General features: G+C 41.0%; 1 protein-coding gene across 1 annotated transcript in view; it reads right to left on the bottom strand.

Annotated features, from left to right (window-relative positions):
• The window catches only part of PRUNE1 (prune exopolyphosphatase 1), a 53,213-nt gene extending 35,436 nt beyond the window's left edge, over nt 1-17,777 (bottom strand). Inside the window, exon 1 of the mRNA XM_043963700.1 lies at nt 17,561-17,777. Within this exon, the coding sequence (XP_043819635.1) occupies nt 17,561-17,767 (207 nt within the window). The 5' untranslated portion in view covers nt 17,768-17,777. The remainder of the gene's footprint in view (nt 1-17,560) is intronic.
• Between the last annotated feature and the right edge of the window lie 3,605 nt (nt 17,778-21,382).

Genomic DNA, 21,382 nt, shown 5'->3' with positions numbered 1-21,382 from the left:
GTCATCTTGGGGTCATGACTACTTCAGATTTATCTTCCCTTCTATTTTTTGTTTTAAACAGATACTTATTGTCCCCCCAATTCAATTCAAACCAACAAACATTTATTAAGTACCTATGATGTACAAACCATTATACCATGTGCTGAGAATGCAAAGACAAAAACAAAAATCCTTGCATTTCAGGGGCTTATATTCTACTGGGGATGCAACATTTACACAGATAAGGAAACATAATAAATACAATATGAGGGGAAAGGAAATGCTGACAACCAGGTGACTGGAATATAGTTATGAAAGAAAGTACAGATAAACTTTAAAGGATGCTAAACATTCTAAGAAACATAGGTGTAGGAGGTAGTGAATTCCAAATATTTGGGACAGGCTGTATAAAGGCACAGAAACAGAGATGGAATGCAGAGTTAGGAAACAGCCAGTAAACTAGTTTTGCTGATACACACAAATAAATGAAAACTCATATAAAATAACTCTAGAAAAGTAGTCTGGATCATTTCTCAAATACAGATAGAGAACTGAGTCAAATTTATAAAAATAAGAGCCATTCTCCAAATGATAAGTGGTCAAAGGATAGGAACAGGCAGTTTTCAGATGAAGTAATCAAAGCTATCTATAGTCATATGAAAAAATACCCTAAATTACTACTGATTAGGGAAATGCAAATTAAAACAACTCTGAAATACCACCTCACACCTATTAGATTGGCTAATATGACAGAAAAGGAAAATGACAAATGTTGAAGGAGATGTGGGAAAATTGAGACACTAATGCACTGTTGGTGGAATTATGAACTGATTCAACTATTCTGGAAAGCAATTTTGAACTATGTCCAAAGGGCTATAAAACCATGCATACTGATACAGCAATACCACTACTAGTTCGGTAGCCCAAAGGAATTTTTTAAAAAAGGAAAAGGACCTTTTTGTACAAAAATATTTAAAACTGCTCTTTTAGTGGCATCAAAGAATTGGAAATTGAGGGGATGCCATCAATTAGGGAATGACTGAACAAGTTTGGCTGATGATTGTGATGGAATACTACTGTACTATAAGAAATGATGAGTAGGATGCTCTCAGGAAAATCTGGAAAGATTTACATGAACTGATACAAAGTGAAATGAGCAGAAGCAGGAGAACAACCATACACAATAACAGCAATACTGTATGATGATCAACTGTGGCTGACTTAGCTATTCTCAGCAATACAATGATTCAAGACAATTACAAAGGACTGATGATGAAAAATGCTATCTCCAGAGAAGGAACAGATGGAGTCTGATTGCAGATTGAAGCATATTTTTTTAAACTTTATTTTTCTTGGTTTTGTCTGTGTTTTCTTTCACAACATGACTAATATGAAAATATGTTTTTCATGACTGCACATGTATAATTGCTTGCCTTTTCAGGGAGGGGAGAAATGAGGAAGGGAGGGAGAGAATTTGGAACTCAAAATTAAAAAAAAAACACAAATGTTAAAAATTGTTTTTTACAACTGTGGAATCTAGATGCAGATCGAACCATACTAATTGTATTGTTTTTTGTTGTTGTTTTTCTTTTTTGAGGTTTTTCCCTTTTGCTCTGATTCTTCTCTCATAACATGACTAATGCAGAAATATGTTTACTGTGATTGTACATATATAGCCTATATCAGATTACTTGCTGTCTTGAGGAGGGGAGGGAGAAAAATTTGAAACTAGAAATCTTATAAAAACAAATGTTGAAAACTATCTCTAAATGTAACCAGAAAATAATATGTTTATATGGGGAAAATTTTTTTACATATAATTGGGGGAAAAATTAAATAAAAAAATATGCTGGAGACTTAACACAGTGATCAACCAATGCAAGGATTCCAGAGGACACAGTAAAGAATGCTGCACACCTTGTGACAGAAGTGACACACATTTTTGGACATGACCAATATGGGAATGTTTTTCTTGACACTGCATATTTGTAACTTGGCTTTCACTTTTCTTTTTTTCCAAGGTGGAGTTGGAGGTGTGGGATGGGTAAAAAAAAGGTAATTTTAAAAATTTAAAATAAAACCAAAGGTAGCCTGAAACTTAAGTGGGATGGGCTTTAAACATGCCAAGTTGAAGAGCTTGTATTTTAACCTAGAGATAGTAGAGAACTTCTTTAAAAGGCAGTGACAAGGGGGCAGCTAGGTGGCGCAGTGGATAGAGCACCGGCCCTGAAGTCAGGAGCACCTGGGTTCAAATCCAGCCTCAGACACTTTAACACTTACTAGCTGTGTGACCCTGGGCAAGTCACTTAACCCCAATTGCCTCACTTAAAAACAAACAAAAAAAAGGCAGTGACAAGGTCAGAGCTCTGCTTTATGAAGACAATCTTGGCAGGTGTGTGCAAGATGGAAAGCAAAGAGGAAAGAATGGGGGCAGTGAGACCAGTTATTGTAACAGCACAGGTGAGAAGTGATAAGTACCTGAATCTAGGCTATGAGTGAAGGGAACAGATACAAGATTATTGTGGAGGTACGATCAATAAGACTAGACAACTGATTGGATATGGGCAAATGAGTGGCAGTGATGTACAGGGGCAGACTCCAAGGTTGAAAACCTGGGCAACTGGAAGAATGGTGGTATCCTCTATCAAAATAGGGAAATGTGGGGCAGCTAGGTGGCGCAGTGAATAAAGCACTGACCTTGGATTCAGGAGGACCTGAGTTCAAGTCCAGCCTCAGACCCTTGATACTTACTAGCTGTGTGACCCTGGGCAAGTCACATAACCCCAACTGCCTCACCCCCCCCCAAAAAAAATATAGGGAAATGTGAGTTCAGGGTAGGTCTACAGGGGAAGATAACAAGTTCTGTTTCTGACACGTTGAATTTGAGAAGTCTATGGGGGCATCTATATGAAGATGGTGACAGGCAGTTGGTGATACAGGGCTATATTTCAGAAAAGAGGACTTGGGCTTGAATATTGAGAGGAGAGTCAGTTAAGAGGACAGATAATTGACCAGAAGGGTACTTAAGAGACCACTAGGGACAGTTAGGTGGCACAGTGGATAAAGCACTGGCCCTGGATTCAGGAGAACCTGAGTTCAAATCCAGCCTCAGACACTTGACACTTACTAGCTGTGTGACCCTGGGCAAGTCACTTAACCCTCATTGCCCTGCAGCAAAAAAAAAAAAGAGAGAGAGAGAGAGAGAGGAAGAGAGAGAGAGAGAGAGAGATCACTAAAGAGAATGAGGAGGGGGAGAAAAAAATCAAAGACAAAACTCTAAGGGACACCTCATAGGGGATGCTGCCTCTTAGGAGAATGAGAAATCATTTGGTAGACAGGAAGAGAACAAGGAGAATATGAACACTCAAAGACAGAGACTTTCCAAGAGGAGGTCAACAGAATCAAAAACTATAGTGACATCAAGAAGGATAAAGTGGGACTGGGAAAAAGTCATTAGTTTATCAAGAGAGATCACTTGTAACCTGAGAGAAACCAAATTTAGTCTAGTAGTGGAGTCAAAAGCTCAATTGCAAGGTGTTGAGAATTAAGTAGGAGGTGAGGTAGTGGAGACTGAGTAATTTACACTTTTTCTAGGACATTGGCTATGAAGAAGGGAGGTGAGATTTGAGAAAATAACTTGAATGGGTGAAGGCGGGCTCCATTGAAGAAGTGGCACCTGAGCTAATCCTTGAAGAAAGACATGAATTCTAGGAGGTGAAGAAGAGGATGAAGTCCATTCCAGGCCTGGGGACAGCCTTTGCAAAAGCATGGAGGTGGAAGATGGAATAGCAAGCCTGAGGAACAGTATGCTACTTTGGCTGGAAAATAGAATTTAGTTCCAATGCTGAATAAAGTTCAAATTCAGACTGACATTTCAGGTTTTCCACAACATTACAGACCCTTCTTTTTTTTAGCTTTATCTTATACTATTCGCTTCTCACACTCTAAAATTCTGCCAAACATGCCCTCCCTACTTACTATCTCCAGTGTGTGTCCTTTGCTTTCTTACCTCTGTGACTTTTCTTACACTGTTCCCTAGGCCTCAAATATCATTCTCACTCATTTATGGCTTGTTTAATTCCTACCTGTCTTTTAAAGCCAAACTCACATATCACCTACTATTTGGAACTTTCCTAATCCTTCTTTTACTGATAATGAAATTTCCTTACTTAGACCTTATTTACTACTCTGTACCTCTCATGTATTTATGTATTGTTTTGGAATTTGTGTGTGTGTGTGTGTGTGTGTTCTCCTACTTTAAAGCTGTAAGGAATTAATTGTGATTTGGGGTTTTCATAACCCTACCTTTGCTTTATTATGGTCAGACTAAAAAAAATTTAAGCTTGAAAAGCCTAAGAGAAGATGGATGTGTACTTTGGGAGATAATTGAACAAACAAGAGGAACCCTGACCATAGGGAACATTTATTGAAACTAAGTAACTAAGCCTCCCTCCAATAGCTTCCCTGTGTCCACATGGGCATGGCCAGATTATAATGGGGGTGTGCTGAGCCAATTGGAGACTCAGCATGGCTAAGAACCACCCCTTCCCTGCTGGTGGGAGAGTGAGTTAGAGGCAGTTAGAGGAAGAGGGAGAGGGGGAGTTTTCTGAGGAGAGTTTGGTGAGAGAAACAGGGAAGGAAGGCAGACAGAGGAGCTGCTGGTGTTTGACCTTCGGACAAAAACAGACAAGACTACACAGCTAATTCTCCTTAGAGCTACAGATTTTGGGTGTTGGTGAATTTGTTTTTTTGAGGCAAAGCTAGCTCTTTGGAGCTGGCTGGGCTAGAGGCAGGTTCAGGGTGCCTGGGTTTTGTGGGGTTTTTTTACCCCAGAGATTTATACATTGTTTCTAGTTCTATTAACCTCACTTGTGTTTTGAACTTGTTCCCATTAATAAATCTGTTTTGTTTTTGAAAGAGGCTGTTTCTTTTCTTACCCCAATACTATGGCAAGTCACCCAATGAACTCTTCCCATACTAAATTTGGCCCTTACAAAACCTAACGGTGGCATGAAGTAACCTTGGGTTCTTGTTATACCGATGAAATTCAAACTCTTCAGATATGACCATTATGGAAAGGTATCATGTACAGACCTGGGAATGGGCTAATTTTATATTTTTGCTCATAGAAACTTATAAACCCATTTACTAAGTCAGAATTTTTAAACTAGGAGTCCTTGAACTTGGTTTGTTTTTAATATTTCGATAACTATTTCAATATAATTGGCTTTCTTTATAATACTAAGCATTTTATTTTTTATGAATTTAATAACATGATTCTAAGAAGGAGTCAATAAGCTTTATCGAACTGCCAAACAGGTTCATGACACAAAAAAGGTAAAGAATCCCTTTACTAAATCATGAAAGTGCTGAGGGGATCCCTAAACCAATGAAATACAGCTTTTGGAGGTATTTAAGTAAAAACCGTATACATCATCTACTTACTGCCTCTGGCACACTGACACAAGACCTCCCAGCATCGTGTACCCATATCAAAGAAGACACTCTATGAGCAAAGCAGAATTTCAGTAGCTCAAAAGAAAGGTGAGATGTGCCAGTTTAAAAACATTTCCACTCCAAATGTTCACTGTCCAAGCTGTGGCAGAGTCTTCTGAGCTCATATTGGTCTGATCAGCCATAGTTACTGTACCTTGACCCTGACGTAGTGATGTCATTTTGGTCCTCTGAGCACTTAGGACAACAACCAATTCGGGGATCTGAAAAGGCTTCCCATAGGGATCATCCTAGAAGATCTGTGAAGGAAGCTAAGGAGTGTGAGAAGCAGAAGGCAAGAAGCAATGCTGATCCCTTCACCTTAGACAAGTCATTTTGTCTTTCTAGACCTCTTTCCTCACCTGTAGAATTAGAGGCTTGTACAGATGAGCCCACCTTGTCTTCTGGGAATCAGCCTTTAGGAAGACCCCCTCAATAAACCAGAGAACAACCAAAGGAAGGCAAACAGGATGGTGAAGAGATGTAAGTCCGTGCCATATGAGACTTGCTTCAAGGAACAGGCGAGATTTAGTCTGAAGAAGGAAGACTCATCCCTACTCTGGCCTTACTTTTCCTCCCTTTATAGTCTTTACCCTACAGTTAGTTAACCCGTTTAACTACTTAACCAATTTAATTCCATACTGTCTTGTACCCTGAATTTCTTGCCTTCTTGAGCTTCTCTGCAGAGTAGTATGTTTTGGTGTGTGTTTGGTTTAGGTCTTCAAAAATGGACAGATGTGCCACACTTACACATCAGAAGAACAAAATGCAAAGGATATGTGAAAATAAACTTGTTACATAAACACAAAATCTAATCAGGTCTACAGATACCCATGTTAATGCTGCCATTCTCAGAGATTCTTCACATAACTCTTGCTCCTCAACTTAAAACATAGAAGTTTTCCCTAGCAGGTTCAGATCCAAGGCTGGAATGAAAATAACAGCTGCTGATGGAATTTTGATTTTTAAAAGGCTCTGAAAAGCCAAGCTGCTGCTAAGAGTTCTGAGGCAGGAGAGACGTCAGCTGCTATAATTAACCTGGCTACCTCGTACCTCCCTAGATATCACGGTACTTTAAAATAAAATGCATTTAAACCCATCAGTGCCCAAGTAACTTGATTGTTATTTATTACATGATATTCATTCATATGAACACAGAGCCCCAGGCTCTGGACACTATGAAACATTCTCTTTTATTGCTTTCTTTTCCAACTCCTATTTCAGCCTGTTTCCTAAGAGTTACCTAATTTCTCTAAGCCTCATTTTCCTTAACTGTAAAATGAGGGGGTTGGACTAGAAGACCTCCAAACTAACTTTCAGCTCTAAATCTAGGATTCTGTGATCCTAAGGGAATGTGTGATCTTGGCATGAGTGACTGTAGGTACGAAGCAGAAGTGCACAAATCCTGCACACTTCAAGCAGATCAGGAAGATTTCCTGGAAGAGTTAGGAATGAGGCAAAAAGATGACGGGATAAACTAAGGCTGGGAAAAGTAATCAACTAAACCTGTCTAATGCTAAGGAAAAAGGAGACTATCAGACTTCTCCAAACCATCTCTATCCCAGTATGGCCTCAAGTCTCTCTTCTGGAGTACCTCTGAATAAATATATAATCTTACTGCTCATCTCCCTGCTGGCCTCACTCCTCATGGACTTCGGGGTCCTCTTTCTGCTGCTCTGGGTCGGCATCTATGTGTGAATGGCTCACAGTTCTGTCTGCGTGAGGTCACTGACATCCTGCCTTTTGTTTCCCTCAGTTTTTGTACCATTGCTAAACACACTGACTTCTAATGAATGAGGCGTGTTTGCCTTTGTAAATAGAAAAAAAAAAAAGAAAAAGAAAAAGAACCCAAGTGTACAAAATTCTTTATAGCAGCTCTTTTCATGGTGGCATGAGGGGAATGCTCATCAACTGGGGAATAACAGAATAAGTTATGGTGTATGAACTTGACAGAATGCTACTGTGTGTCATCAAATCAATAAACATTTGTTATTGTAAGAAATGATGGGGCAGCTAGGTGGTATAGTGGATAGAGCACTGGCCCTGGATTCAGGAGGACCTGAGTTCAAAGCCAGCCTCAGACACTTAACACTTACTAGTTGTGTGACTCTGGACAAGTCACTTAACCCCAACTGCATCACCAAAAAAACCAAAACAAACAAAAAAACAAACCAAGCAAAAAAAAAAAACAAAACAAAACCAAGAAATAATGAAAGGAATGGTTTCAGAGAAATCTGGGATGACTTGTATGAACTGATGAAAAGTGAACTGGGGGCAGGTAAGTGGTACAGTGGATAAAGCACTGGCCCTGGATTCAGGAGGACCTAAGTTCAAATCTGGCCTCAACACTTGATACTTACTAGCTGTGTGACCCTGGGTAAGTCACTAAACCCTCATTGCCTCAAAAAAAAAAAAAGTGAACAGGAAAACAATTTATACAACAACAACAACAATATTAGGAACTAATAGAAATAATGCCCAACCACATTTCAGAGGAATCATGGTGAAACATGCCCCCCACTTCCAGACAGAAAGCAAATGGATTCACTGTAGATTGAGACCTTTTTTTTTTTTTTTTGGACATGGCCAATGGGAGAATCTGTTTTGTTTGACTATATTTGTTTTTAATGGTTTTCATTTTCTCTCAAGGAGGTGAGGGAGGGGGAAGTGGGAGAGAAAGAATTCATAACTGAAAATAAAAATGATTTTTAAAAGTTATGGTCCTTTAAATAGGATGGCGCCAAAAACTTCATTCAAAAATGTTCTGATAACCACAAGACCTCAAAAAACCTTTAAGTAGTTGGTAGTAAATCCTGACCACACCAAGGTTTTTAAACTTAAGAGGAATACTTCCAAGATGATCCAGTCATACCACGAACACGTAGTTAAATGTTTTTTGTTGTTTTGTTAGTGTCCAGTTTAAAATGATTTTTCACAAAAGTTTGCAGGTTAGATAAAAAGGGTTTTTTTTGTCTTTTTTTTTTTTAAACAGGCTGGTTGTGCCAGGGTGGTTGGTTGATTGGTTGGTTGAAATATCCCTATTAGTTAAAGGACAAAAAGTACTGGGTATGTTACCAGACAAAGGCTTTTTGAGGAGGGCACTTCCTAGGTCACCTAGGCTAGCCTTTCTTTCTAAGCCACTTTCTTTGTTTGCTTTTGGTAAGGCAATTGGGGTTAAGTGACTTACCCAGGGTCACATAGCTAGTAAGTGTCAAGTGTCTGAGGCCAGATTTGAACTCAAGTCCTGAATCCAGGGCCGGTGCTTTATCCACTGTGCCACCTAGCTGCCCCAGCCTTGAATAGAGAAGCCACATCTTATTCTTGCCAAACAGCACGAAGATTTAGAGAAAGATATTCTTTTAAAGTATTGAGAAGTTTTTTTATATAGGGGAAAAAACTAAGTATACAAGACCCCATCCTGGCAGCTACCCATCCACTCTCTTCCTAGCTATTGCCCTAATGAATGAAAGAGCTCTTTTGGTTTCCTGGATACCAGGGAGCTGCCTGGGCAGATGTGGACTGAAGAGCAAAAGCACTTAAGATAAGTAGTCACAAAGATAACTTGCTTGCAAAGGCAGTATTGGGATATGATATCCTTTGGAGGGAGAGAGGGAGTACACAAACAAGAGTGGAATATGGTTCTAGAACTGAAAAAGAGAAGAGGAACAGAAAAGAGTCAAAGAGAGAGGGAGAGCTATAATTTAGCACTAAAATGAACTCAAAGAACACTAGTCTCTGTACGAACCTTTCCCAAAAGCTCATTTAGATTAGTGCTACCTCAATGCAAGTTAACTCAGGCTCAGCCAGACTCCAGCACCAAACTCCACTAACAACATCATTCTCACCGGGATAAGAAATAATGACCTTGGAGAGAAGACTGAGCAGAAATCAAGGGTGAAATATTATCTTCAAGTACCTGAGGTGCAGGTGAATCCTAGAGGATTAGGAACAACTAGATCTACACGTGCAGAAGAGAAGACAATTCAGTGTGTCATCTTTCCCCCCCTTAACCAAATGCACCTCTTTTGAACTTCCCAATTTCCGCTGAGGATCTATGATCCTTTCAGCCACAAAGGCTCCAAACCCTGGAGTCATCCATGACTCTTTACTCTCCTTCCTCATCTGCCAAATGTCCATCGACTGCCAAATATTGTTAATTCCACCTCCCTCACATCTCTTCCCCCGGGTCCTTTTCTGCACTCAAATGGATGTACTCACCATCTCCTGCCTGCCAATGGCCTCCTCATTAATCTGTCTCCTTCCAGGCTTTCCCCATTCCAATCCATCCTCCATAAGGCTACTAGAATAATCTTCAGGCACTTTCTTACTATAAAATGTTTAGTGGTTTTCCACTGCTAATTGAGTAAATGCTAATTCCTCAATTTGGCAATTTCATAATGTGGCTCACACCTGCTACTGGGGAGTGGAGTAAGACGTTTAAATTTTCGTATCATCTGTGTTTGATACAACAAATATTCCCCCCAAAGGTCTCCCCCCACAAAACCCTACCCCCAAAAAACATCAGTTTACTTACTATTAACAGAGAAGAGAGATAAATCCTTTAACTTTGGCACTAGGATTTTAACAATGTCTTATTTCACCAGTTTTGTTAACTCCACGTTGAGTTATAGTGTCACATTCACGGTGCATTTGATTCTTTTAGGTCGGCTTTATTCATTTTGTATCACTTCATATACTTCTATTTTCCCCTGCATCTTCATACTCATAATTCCTCATCACATGGTAATAAAGATTTATATATGGCATTGAAATTTACAAGGTGAAATATGATTATCTCATTTCAGCCTCAATTTTGTGAGGTGCTACAGGTATTATTCTCTCCTTTTTCCAAATGAGGAAACTGAAGCTCAGATTAAATGACCTACCCAGGGCCAAAAAGCCAGTAGATAGCCACATAACTAGCTAGTTAAAGAATTTATTAAGCACTTACTATGTATTAGGCACTGTTTTGCACTGGGAATAGAAATATAGGGGGCAGTTTGGTGGTGCAGTGGATAAAGCACCGGCCCTGGATTCAGGAGTACCTGAGTTCAAATCTGGCCTCAGACACTTGACACTTATTAGCTGTGTGACCCTGGGCAAGTCACTTAACCCCCATTTCCCCACAAAAAAATAAGAAAAGAAAGAAAGAAAAGAAAAGAAATATAGGCAAAAAAGCCCTCAAGGAGCTTACATTCTAATGGAAGGCAACACATTAAAGGGAGGAGGGCATCCATATGGAACAAGGCTGCTAGAGAGGAAGCAGAAAAATGCAGAGACTGGAATGGGGCCAGGAGTGAAATAAGGATGGATGACCCGTGTACCTCCTGAAATGGTGGTCCCTGACAGTGATTCAGAGTGAGAAGTCTATTGACAAGGAAGTGAAAAAGTACAGAGACTTAGTAATGGAATTGGGAGATTAAGTGTTATAGGCTGCAGGATTTGAACCCAGGTCTTCCTGATTCCAAGTTCAACAGATTATCCACTACAGTTACTTTCTCTATTACAATCACATCAAGTAATTTGTCTAGCTGTTAACCAATTGTTGGGAACATATTTTGTTTCCAGCTTTTGGTTATCACTAACAATAACTCTATGAATATTTCCATATATGTCTTTTATTAATGTCAGTAAGCTTGTCCCAATGGTAGCATCTCTAGATCAAAAGATATGAATAATTCATTAACTTTTTCTGCATAACTTCACATTGATTTCTGTAATGGCTTAACTAATTCATAACTCCACCAGCAGAGAAGCAGCAGGCCTTGGGGAAGACTGGTCATCCAACAAAGAATTTTCCCATCTTTTAGCATCTTTGCTAATTTAAGGAATATGAGGTAATACAAATCAGGATTTTCAATATGTTTTATCTTGTTATCAGTCATTTCAAAAAAAATTTTAAGTGATAATTGAAAGTTTATATTTCCTCTGAAAATCATTCTTCGGGACAGCTAGGTGGCGCAGTGGATAGAGCACCGGCCCTGGATTCAGGAGGACCTGAGTTCAAACCTGGCCTCAGACACTTGACACTTACTAGCTGTGTGATCCTGGGCAAGTCACTTAACCCCAGTTGCCTCACCAAAAAAAAAAGAAAGAAAAGAAAAGAAAATCATTCTTGTCTTTTAACCATTTGTCTACTAGGAACTGTCTTTTGACCATATAGTCATGTGACAATTCCATATAGATAACATCAGTCAGACTTTCACCAGAAGTACTGAGTTCAAAGACAGAGTATTTTTTTCTCTCCAAATCCATATCTTTTCTTTTGTTTACAGCAGCACTGTTCTGCCTTTCAAGCCTTATTTTATATTCTTCTCTTCAAATTTGATGTTCTACCCAAAGTGAACTACTAGCTGCTCCAGAACTCAACACTCCATTACCTGCTTTTATTTATTTGCATGTCAGTCAATAAACATTTATTAAGTGCCTACTATGTGCCAGGCACTGTGCTAAGCAAAAGAAGCAAAAGACTCAGTCCCTGCCCTCAATGAGCTCACGATCTAATGGGGGAGACAAAAAACAAATATGTACAAACAAGCTATATAAAAGATAAACAGAAACAAAATTAAGAGAGGTAAGACACTAGAATTAAGAGGGATTGGGAAAGGCTTCCTTGTAGAAGGTAAGATTTTGATTGGGACTCAAAGGAAACCAGGTAGGTCAGTACTAAGTGTGGAAGGACAGCATTGCAGGAAGGGGAGAACAGCAAGGGAGAATATCCAGGGCTGAGAGACAGCATCTTGTTCTAGGAACACCCAGGAGACCAGTGTAAAGGGATTAAAGAATGTGTAGTTGGGAGGGAGGTATAAGAAGACTGGAAAGATAAAAGGGGGCTAGGTTATGAAAGGTTTCAATGCCAAAGAGAATAATTTTGTGTTTAATCCTGGAACAGCTAGTAGTTAAGTTTATTTTGGCTGGAACATCAAATGTGAAAAGAATACCTGCACTTCTCACTTCCCATTTATCTCAACCCTCATTTTCTTAATCCCCAAAGCAACCAGACTTTCAACTCTACTCACACACACACACACACACACACACACACTTAAACTCCCTTCAAGACATTTCAAAAGCCATCTCCTTTGAGAGGCTTGTTTCCTCATTCCCCAATTATCAGTGCCCTACCCCAGAATTGTGGTGCATTTATTATGTACAAAATGTAAACTCCTTAAGGGCAAGAACCAGCTCACTTTTGAATTTTTCTCCCCTAGCACAGTGCCTGCTATAAAGTAAGAGCCTAATCAATGATTAATAACTTTGACTGCAACATACTTGAGTATCTCTGCTTCTCAGAATCCTTTCCTTTAGGGCTCAGCTTAAGTAGCACCTTTCCTAAGATGCTTGATCAATGACAAAGTGTTTCTTCCTCAACTTTCCATGTACCACACTTATTTGTATAAGTGCTTGAAACTGCTCAAGAGAAGATAAACTCCTTGAAAGTGGGGCCTGTTTCATGTTTGTCTGCCTTTGTATCCTCAGAGCCCAGCACAGCCTGGCCTTACAATCTGAATCTCCTCTTGACCACCTTATGCCACAGTGCTCACTCAGCTTCTTAAAGGTTTTACAGATCAAATGGAAAAAAAGCATCCAATAGCAGAAAAAGGGAGGCCCACAGTATAATGATATAAGAATGGATTCTCAAGCAGGGATAGGACTATCCTGAAACAGCAGATGAGAAAAGGAGGTGAGAAAGCTGAATCAGGAAAAAGACTAAAAGGGAGACCAAAGTGAAGAAACCTGATCTGCTCAAATACAGTATTATTGCCAATCAACTCTGAAAGCAAAGCCACAGACATCAGACTGGAGAAGGTGGCCCAGACTTATAGAGAAGAGGGTGTGGAATAACAGGTGTAGCTCTCAATCCCCACCCCCATTCCTCACAAGCTGAAAGCAGCTTCAACTGGACAACACTCTCAGTTTTCTGACTGGGAGAGAGAGAGAGTTCAGGCCAAATATAGCTATGCCTAGTAGCAATGTGGAAACCTGAGCTTCTGATGGAAGAAGTGGAATCCAAGAGCCATGTGTAAATAAAGATATTTTTTTCCCTTTTGAAAAGGACCCATCAGGCAGAAGCCCAGTTGCTTTGTCTCTGTGTCCCTGATCTTCATCCAGTGGGGTACACCAGCTGAAGCCCAAATTCCAAAAGTTTAGTCTGTCTGATACATACTTTATATTACAGTATTCAATGGTGATTAAAAAAAGATAAGCAAGAAGACAGAGCACCTACACAATGCAGACCAAGCAAATTTCAATGATATTAGGCCATTAGACAAAGTTTTCAAGGATGGCAGGTGACTGCTGATTCCAACCTAACCCCTGAAAAGTATTAATACTTCCATAGGGCAGCTGTCTGATTGACCTCTAGGGGTAGCTCAATCCAGAAGACAAGAGTACACAAGTGAAAGAGAAATCACCCCTGGGGCCATTAGTCCTGGAACAGCAAAGGACAAATTTATATGAGCCAATTTGTTCAACAGAATTCCCTTTAAATGGGTCATCCTATACCACTGTGTCAAAAACTGAGGAACATTCTTCTGATACAAAAGCTAAAAACATGTTAACAGAAAGGAAAGCTGGGTTGGGTTATCAGATTGCTCTAGCTTATGCAACTCTAAAGTCTTCTTTCTTCCCTATCAGTTATCCTATACCTTACTCAACATGAACCTTTGTCCTCATCACTGTTTCTTGTCTAAAATCTATTTTTCCTGCCATTATTCCTTTCATTCACTCCTCCTATAATGCCATTTCCCCATCCCCTCTGTGCTGTATAGAATGAATGATGCTAAATACTTTATAATACAACCTAATAGTGCTTAACAAATGCTTGTTGAACTGAATGAATTTCTTGCTCCTTAATCAAGCGATCTGAGAATTGACATGTAGTACAAACCATATATAAAAGCCTCTACTTGGGGGCAGCTAGATGGCGCAGTGGTTAAAACACCGGCCCTGAATTCAGGAGTACCTGAGTTCAAATCCAACCTCAGACACTTGACAGTTACTAGCTGTGTGACCCTGGGCAAGTCACTTAACCCCCATTGCCTGCAAAAAAAAAAAAAAGCCTCTACTTGAACCCCTCTCCAAGGAGGGGGCTGCAGAATCAGCCCATTCCATTTTAATAGCGATAGTTGTTAGAAATCGGCCCCTTTTGCAACTTCCACTATTGCTCCTGGTTCAGCTATTTGGGGTAGGTGTGGGACAGCCACACCTATTAGACAAAACAAGTCTAACACCTTCTCCACATTTGAGCAACCCTTAAATATCTGAACAGCCACCATGTCTCTCACACACTCTCACTACCCCCCCCCAATCTTCTATTCTTTAGGCTAAATATACCCAATTCTTTCAACTGATCCTCATGTCACGACTCAAGGTCCTTCACCATCCTGAATGGCCTCCTTTGGACATTTGAGTTGTCCTTTCAGTCCATCTAAACAGAATAAAAAGTCACAAGGCTGGACTGATACAGTACTCTAGGCTGGGCTTCTTAATCTTTTTCTACTCTTGACCCCTCCCCCCCCCCACCGGAGATTTTTACTCAATTTCTGGTATACAGGTATATAAAACAGATATAAATAACCTTTTACAGTTGCCAAATTTTTCTCAACCCAGTTTAAGAGACTTTGCTTTAGGCAACACTCTAAGGCTTTAAGTTGAAGAGAAGGTCCTAACCTGAATTGAAATTCCATGTCCATTTTCTTTTTCTTTTTTCTTTCTTTTTTTTTTTCAGGGCAATGGGGGTTAAGTGACTTGCCCAGGGTCACACAGCTAGTAAGTGTCAAGTGTCTGAGGCCAGATTTGAACTCAGGTACTCCTGAATCCAGGGCTGGTGCTTTATCCACTGCACCACCTAGCCACCCCCTTCCATGTCCATTTTCATCCCTATTCCAGTCCACCCATACAAGTTTGGAATCTATTTCTCTAGGACTGATTATTAAACCTCATTTGGGGCATTATTCTAACTGCTAAATAATTTTTTTTTCTTATCTATAACATGAATTATAGAATTTTAGAGGTAGAAGATCCTTAGAGATGTCCCAAGTGTTGTTTATAAGGAAAAACTTCATATAACTGGTTTTAAATTTTAAATATTAATCATACACACAATATAATAAAAACAGTTAAATCTAATTTTTAAATTAAAATCTAATCGGCTTTAAAATTTACCCCTACTCCTGAGGCAAGTACTTGAATTACAAGTTAAAGCATAAATGGCTGAAAAGAATTAGAAACAAAGCAGACTCCCATCTCGCCGTGGACTGGGGAACAGCAAGACAAACCAAGGAACAAGAATGTAATGGAATATTACTATGCTGTATGAAATGAAGACTGATGAATATAGAGAAGCCTGGAAAGCTTTACAGGATCTGATGCAGAGTAAAGTAAGCAGAGCCAAGAAAACAATATGTACAATGACTACAACAACGTAAATGTAAAGAACAACCCCAAAATGATCAAAAGTAAATTCTGCAAAATTAAAAAGAACAAGGATGACCAAGGGAGAGACACTCCACACTTTTGCAGAGGTGTGAGGTCCACAGGTTTAGATACTGCACATATTTTCAGACGTTTCCAATGTATTGGTTGATTTTGCTGTTGTTTTTTTTTTCTCTTCCTCTTTTTATTAAAATATTTTTTATGTGGGATGGCTCTCTAGGAAAGGGTGGAAGAGGAATACCGGCAAAAATTCTAGTGTTGGGAGCAGCTAGGTGGCACAGTGGATAAAGCTCTGGCCCTGGATTCAGGAGGACCTGAGTTCAAATTTGACCTCAGACACTAACTAGCTTTGTGACCTTGGGCAAGTCACTTAACCTTCATTTTCCCACTCCCACCCCCCCCAAAAAAAAAGAAAGTGAACATTAATTGAATCTCACCTATCAGGTGTACTGTAAAACACTATCATGTATTATCCCTTGAGTAGGGCAAAAAATTTGAATTTCATTGAATACATGAAAATTATGGTATCAGGAGATTTTTTTTTTGTTAAAGGAAAACGATAGTCAACTAACTCCTAGGTTGCTTTAGGTATAATCTGACCCAGAAATGAAAAGTGCCAGATGACTTAGGAAAGTCTTTTTCCCTGCCAAACTTCTTAAAGAGATAGCACCATGTAGTGGAGTAGAGTATACTTGACGCCAGGAAAACTTGTTTATGTGGGGGTTTTTTTTTAGCTCCTTAAGACCAGGGAGTGTCTCAATCTTAATTTATATCCCAACATTTAGCACAGAATCTGGTGCATTGTGAGCATTAATGTTTTGTCATTCATTTTCATTCATTCGAATCACACTTCATCCCTGGTCTAACCCTCAGTTTCCTCATCTGGAAAACGAGGAAAATAATACCTGTAGCACTGAACTCACAGAGCTGGAGTGGGATCGAAGGAGATAACTAACATACATAAAGCACTCTGCAAACCTCAAACCTCTATCTGATGTCACTTACTGTTGTTATTATTATAACTATTATTATTAGGCGCTCCCGCCTAGGCATATTTCACCATTCACCCAGGACGGGCCAAACAGTACAGTATTCAAAGAGGACCGAATTGTCCTACAGTCGACTTCCAGATTATTCATGTTTACACTCAGGCGGCAGGGAATTATGATTAAGTGTGGGTGCCTACAGGAGAGAAAACACGGGGGCAGGACAACACGTGGTGCGCGTGAATAGCAGTGCGGGGTGACAAAGTATATGTTTAGCACAGAGACTGAGACCCACAACAGCTTGTTATCTAGAACGCGCCCAAACTCTGCCAAGGAGAGAGCCCGGGTGCCCGGGCCTGCTGATAAGCGCGCACGCAGACCCACGGCCGGGAGGAAAGCCCGGAGAAGCCGGCCCGGCTCTCCCGTCAGTTACCCCAGGGGAAGGGGGCGGGGCGGGAGAACCCCAAGGAAACCCGGCTCGGCCCCCGGGGGAGGGGCCCCCTGGACGGCGAACCCAGGAGCCGCAGGGGAGGGAAGGATTTCGCCCCCCAGCTCCTTGTCCCGGCGGCAGGCGGTAGCACTCCCTCTCGGAGATCGGGGACCCCTTCCTCGCCTCACCTCACCGCCCCGCCCCGCCCTCTCGGGAAGGGCCCCGGCCCCGTTACCTGCACGGCGGCCCGACAGCCCTGCAAGAAGCGCTCCATGGCCGAGCTCGAGCGGGCGCAGCGCGGCGTAGCCTTCTCCACAGCCCCGCAAAGATGCCCCTCGAGCTCCCTACGACGCGCCCCGCCCCGAGCCCGGAGGCCACAGGCAACCGGCCTGAGGCGCTGGGCGCTAGGAGGGGAGGGAGGCGGGGCTCGCACGCCCCGCATACCGACCCCGCCCCATGCCCGAAGAGGGGGCACGTCATCGGACCGCTCACGTCGCCCGACGTCATCCCGCCCTTCAGAGGGTGGAGAAACTCAAGTTTCTCGCCACGTCCTGAGCCGCCTCTTCCTTGGCCCCGCCCACAGAGCCGTTTCCGGAGAGGTGAATGCGCCCCGGGTGGCGCAGGGGTTCCTGGGAAATGTAGTCTGTTGGGTTTGAGAAAACGTTGAAATTGTGAGAGGAGATAGAGAGGGGTGTTTCCGAAGAGAATTCTTAGTGGACGTTTGCAAATGGCACAAGAACCCACACTCTGACATCTGTCCTTTTCTACTTAGTCCAAGCCTGTCCATATAGTTCTGGTTCGGAAAGCATCTGAGACAGTCATCTTGTGTGTTACATAGCATACAGTGAAGACCCCTCCCTGGTTTTCTAGGGGAGGCCTTATTCCAAGAGAACAAAATGACCTCCCTCCTCAAAAAGTCCCAGAGAATTTGACCACTCGAATTTCCAGGGCGTAGAAATGCTGAATTAGTTAAAAAGAGACGGTCTCCGGTTTGATTTCTTCTACCCTCCAGGTTGCATTGAAAAACAAAACAACCCTCCCCCCCCCCCAAAAAAAAACCCACCCAAAACCAAGGCTTTATTCGAGGGGGTGGGAGGCTGGATGGCCACTTGTCAGTCAGCCAGTCAACTAGCACTTACTGAAAGTCTGCTCCGCGTCAGACGCTGAGGATACAAAGGCAAAGGACAGCCCCTGCTCCCAATCCAATGGAGTGGACAATAAGCTATGTACAAACAAGATACTGTATATATAGGAAATGTATCCTGCATATTCAGTGTAGGGGAAATGCATTAGTTCCAGAATTAAGGGGGATTAGGAATGGCAGAAAATGAGACTTTAGCTGAGCCTTGAAAGAAGCCTGAGAAACTAGAGTAGGGGGTCTCAGCTAGATGATCTTGTACCTGAGTCCCACCCTTATTGACCAAATATCAATATCAATAGCACTTCATTCATTCATTAGTTTTAGTAATTTTGTTTGATTCTCACAGTGATCCTGTGAGGTTAGTGCTATTATTATCTACACATTACAGATAGGTTGAAGGCAGCTAGGTGGAGAAGTGGATAGAGAGCACCTGGCTTGGAATCAGGAAGACTCATCATCAGACCTCAGACAACTAGTGGTGTGACCCTGAGCAAGTCACTTAACCATGTTTGCCTTAGTTTTTCATCTGTCAAATGAGCTGGAAAAAGAAATGGCAAACCACTTTTAGTATCTTTGCCAAGAAAACTCTAAATGGGGTCAGGGACAGTTTGACACCACTGAACAACTATAAAGTTGTGAGGTTGAGGGATTTGCCCTGGATCAAATGACTTTGTGAGTTTGAAAGATCCAGAGGAACTAGGTTCATCAGATAGATCTGATTATTAGGAGGAGTTCCTGCACCAGAGAAGTGGAAGAGTTCATCTCCTGACCTTAAAAAAAAAAAAGGCCTTTGAGAGGGAGACAGCTCAAAGATAAAGTAAAATGTGAAATGACTGATCAGTAGTCCTATAAACTGCTTCATGTTCTGATGTTTATAGTTCAAGTTTCTGGCAGAATGAAATAGATGAAATGTTACCAATTCCTTAGTTATTGTCAATGTCTCTTGTTTCTTTTAGCATTTCTTTTCTACATGTAAATAGCTGTCCCATACTTGATTTGTATTGTATATTGAATGACTTCCTATTTCCCCCTTTAGGGAGACCTATTCATGAGCCCAGACTTAAACTCTAAATAATTTGTTCCCAGATTGCCAAGGTAGGGGCTCATTGAGCTAAAGAGTATGAGAAAAAATATCCCATCACTAAGTAATCACATTCCCTCAGGACTGAACCTGCCCAGTAATGACTCTTGATATTAGGCTTAAAAAATCTAAAACCCTTGAGTAGACCCTATCGTCCTCTCTAGCTGTCACCCTAAAACTCTCCTTCCCTTCTCTGACAAACTTCTGGAAAAAAGCTATCTCTATTGGTTGCCCCTCTTTCCTCTCCTCTCATTTTTCAATGCTTTGTAGTCTGGCTCCTAACCCCGTCACTCAAATGAAACTTCTCTCTCCACATTTACCAAATGTCTCCAAATCTGATTCTTGGTCCTCATCCTCCATGACCTCTCTGAAGCATTAAATAATATTAACCATGCTTTTCTTCTAGGTAGTATATGCTCTCTTTTTTAGATTTTCATCATGATGGTCTCTCCTGGTTCTCCTCCTACCTCTCTGACCATTTCTTCTCAGACTCCTTTCCCGACTCATTATTTCTATCATGCTCCCTAATTCCTGGTGAACATAGCTGTGACCTGGGTCCTCTTCTCTTTTCTATTTACACATTCTCTCAGTGACCTTATTAGTTTCCATGGAGTTTAAAAGTATCATCTTTGTGTAGATGACTCTCAGGTATATATATATATATATATATATATATATATATATATATATATATATATCCAACTCCATTCTCTCCTCTGAGTATCACCAAGGACCAGCTAGGCATTTCAAAATTTATTGTCTCAGAGACATCCTAAATTTAACATATGCAAAACAGAAACTAAAGATCTTTTTCTAGACTTCCCTATTTCTACAGAAAATATCAATATTGTTCCAGGTTCCCAGAAACCTTTGGATTTTCCTCAATTCCTAACTCTCTCTCTTTTTTGCCAGGCAATGAGAGTTAAGTGACTTGCCCAGGGTCACAAAGCTAGTGAGTGTCAAATGTCTGAGGCCGAATTTGAAATCAGGTCCTCCTCAATTACAGGGCCGGTGCTTTATCCACTGTACCACCTAGCTGCCCCCAACTCTCTTTTACTCTACACACCTAATCAGCTACCAAACCTTACCCTATCTACCTCTGTCATTTCTCATTTTAGCCCCCTTCTATTTGTATTGCCACAAGCTTGGTTTAGGCCCTCATTACCTCTTGTCTAGGTTATTGCAAAGCCCTCCTGATTGATCTGCCAGCTTTGTCTTTCCCTACTCCAGTCCAACCTCCATACAGCTGCAAAGTGATTTTCCTTCACCATGTCATTCCCTATTAAACAAATTCTAATGGTTCCCTCCTGACTCCAGGACTAATTTAAACTTCTCTATTTAGTTTTTAAAGCTTTGCACAATCTTGTCTCAGTCTATCTTTCTAGCTTCCCTAGACATTTCTCCCCTTCCCACACTGACTAATCCAGTCAAACTCACCTTCTCTCTGTTCCTTATATGATACATTCCATCTCTCATCTCTCTCCCTTTGTACTGGCTACTCCACATGCCCAAAATGTACTTCTTTCTCACCTCTGCCTCAGAATCTCTCTCTCCTCCAAGATAGGTTCAAGCTCCAGCTGCTACATTTAGCATTTCCTGATCTCAACTGCTAGCATCCTCACTCCCAAGCTATTTTGTATTTATTTTCTTCATATTCATTTCGCATATACTTATACTTGTGTTTGTTGTTTTCCCTTGCAGAATGTAAATGCCTTGAGAATGGGAATTGTTTCACTCTTTTGTTTGTTTCCAGCACCTAGCAGTGCCTGGCACTTAAAGGCTCTTAAAAATGCTTATTAGGGGCAGCTAGGCAGCCACAGTGGATAAAGCACAGG

Source organism: Dromiciops gliroides, chromosome 4 (assembly GCF_019393635.1).
Source record: "Dromiciops gliroides isolate mDroGli1 chromosome 4, mDroGli1.pri, whole genome shotgun sequence".
In the NCBI taxonomy this organism is placed as follows: Eukaryota; Metazoa; Chordata; class Mammalia; order Microbiotheria; family Microbiotheriidae; genus Dromiciops; species Dromiciops gliroides.
Note: the sequence above shows the minus strand (reverse complement) of the source record. Positions and strands in the feature narration are given on the sequence as shown.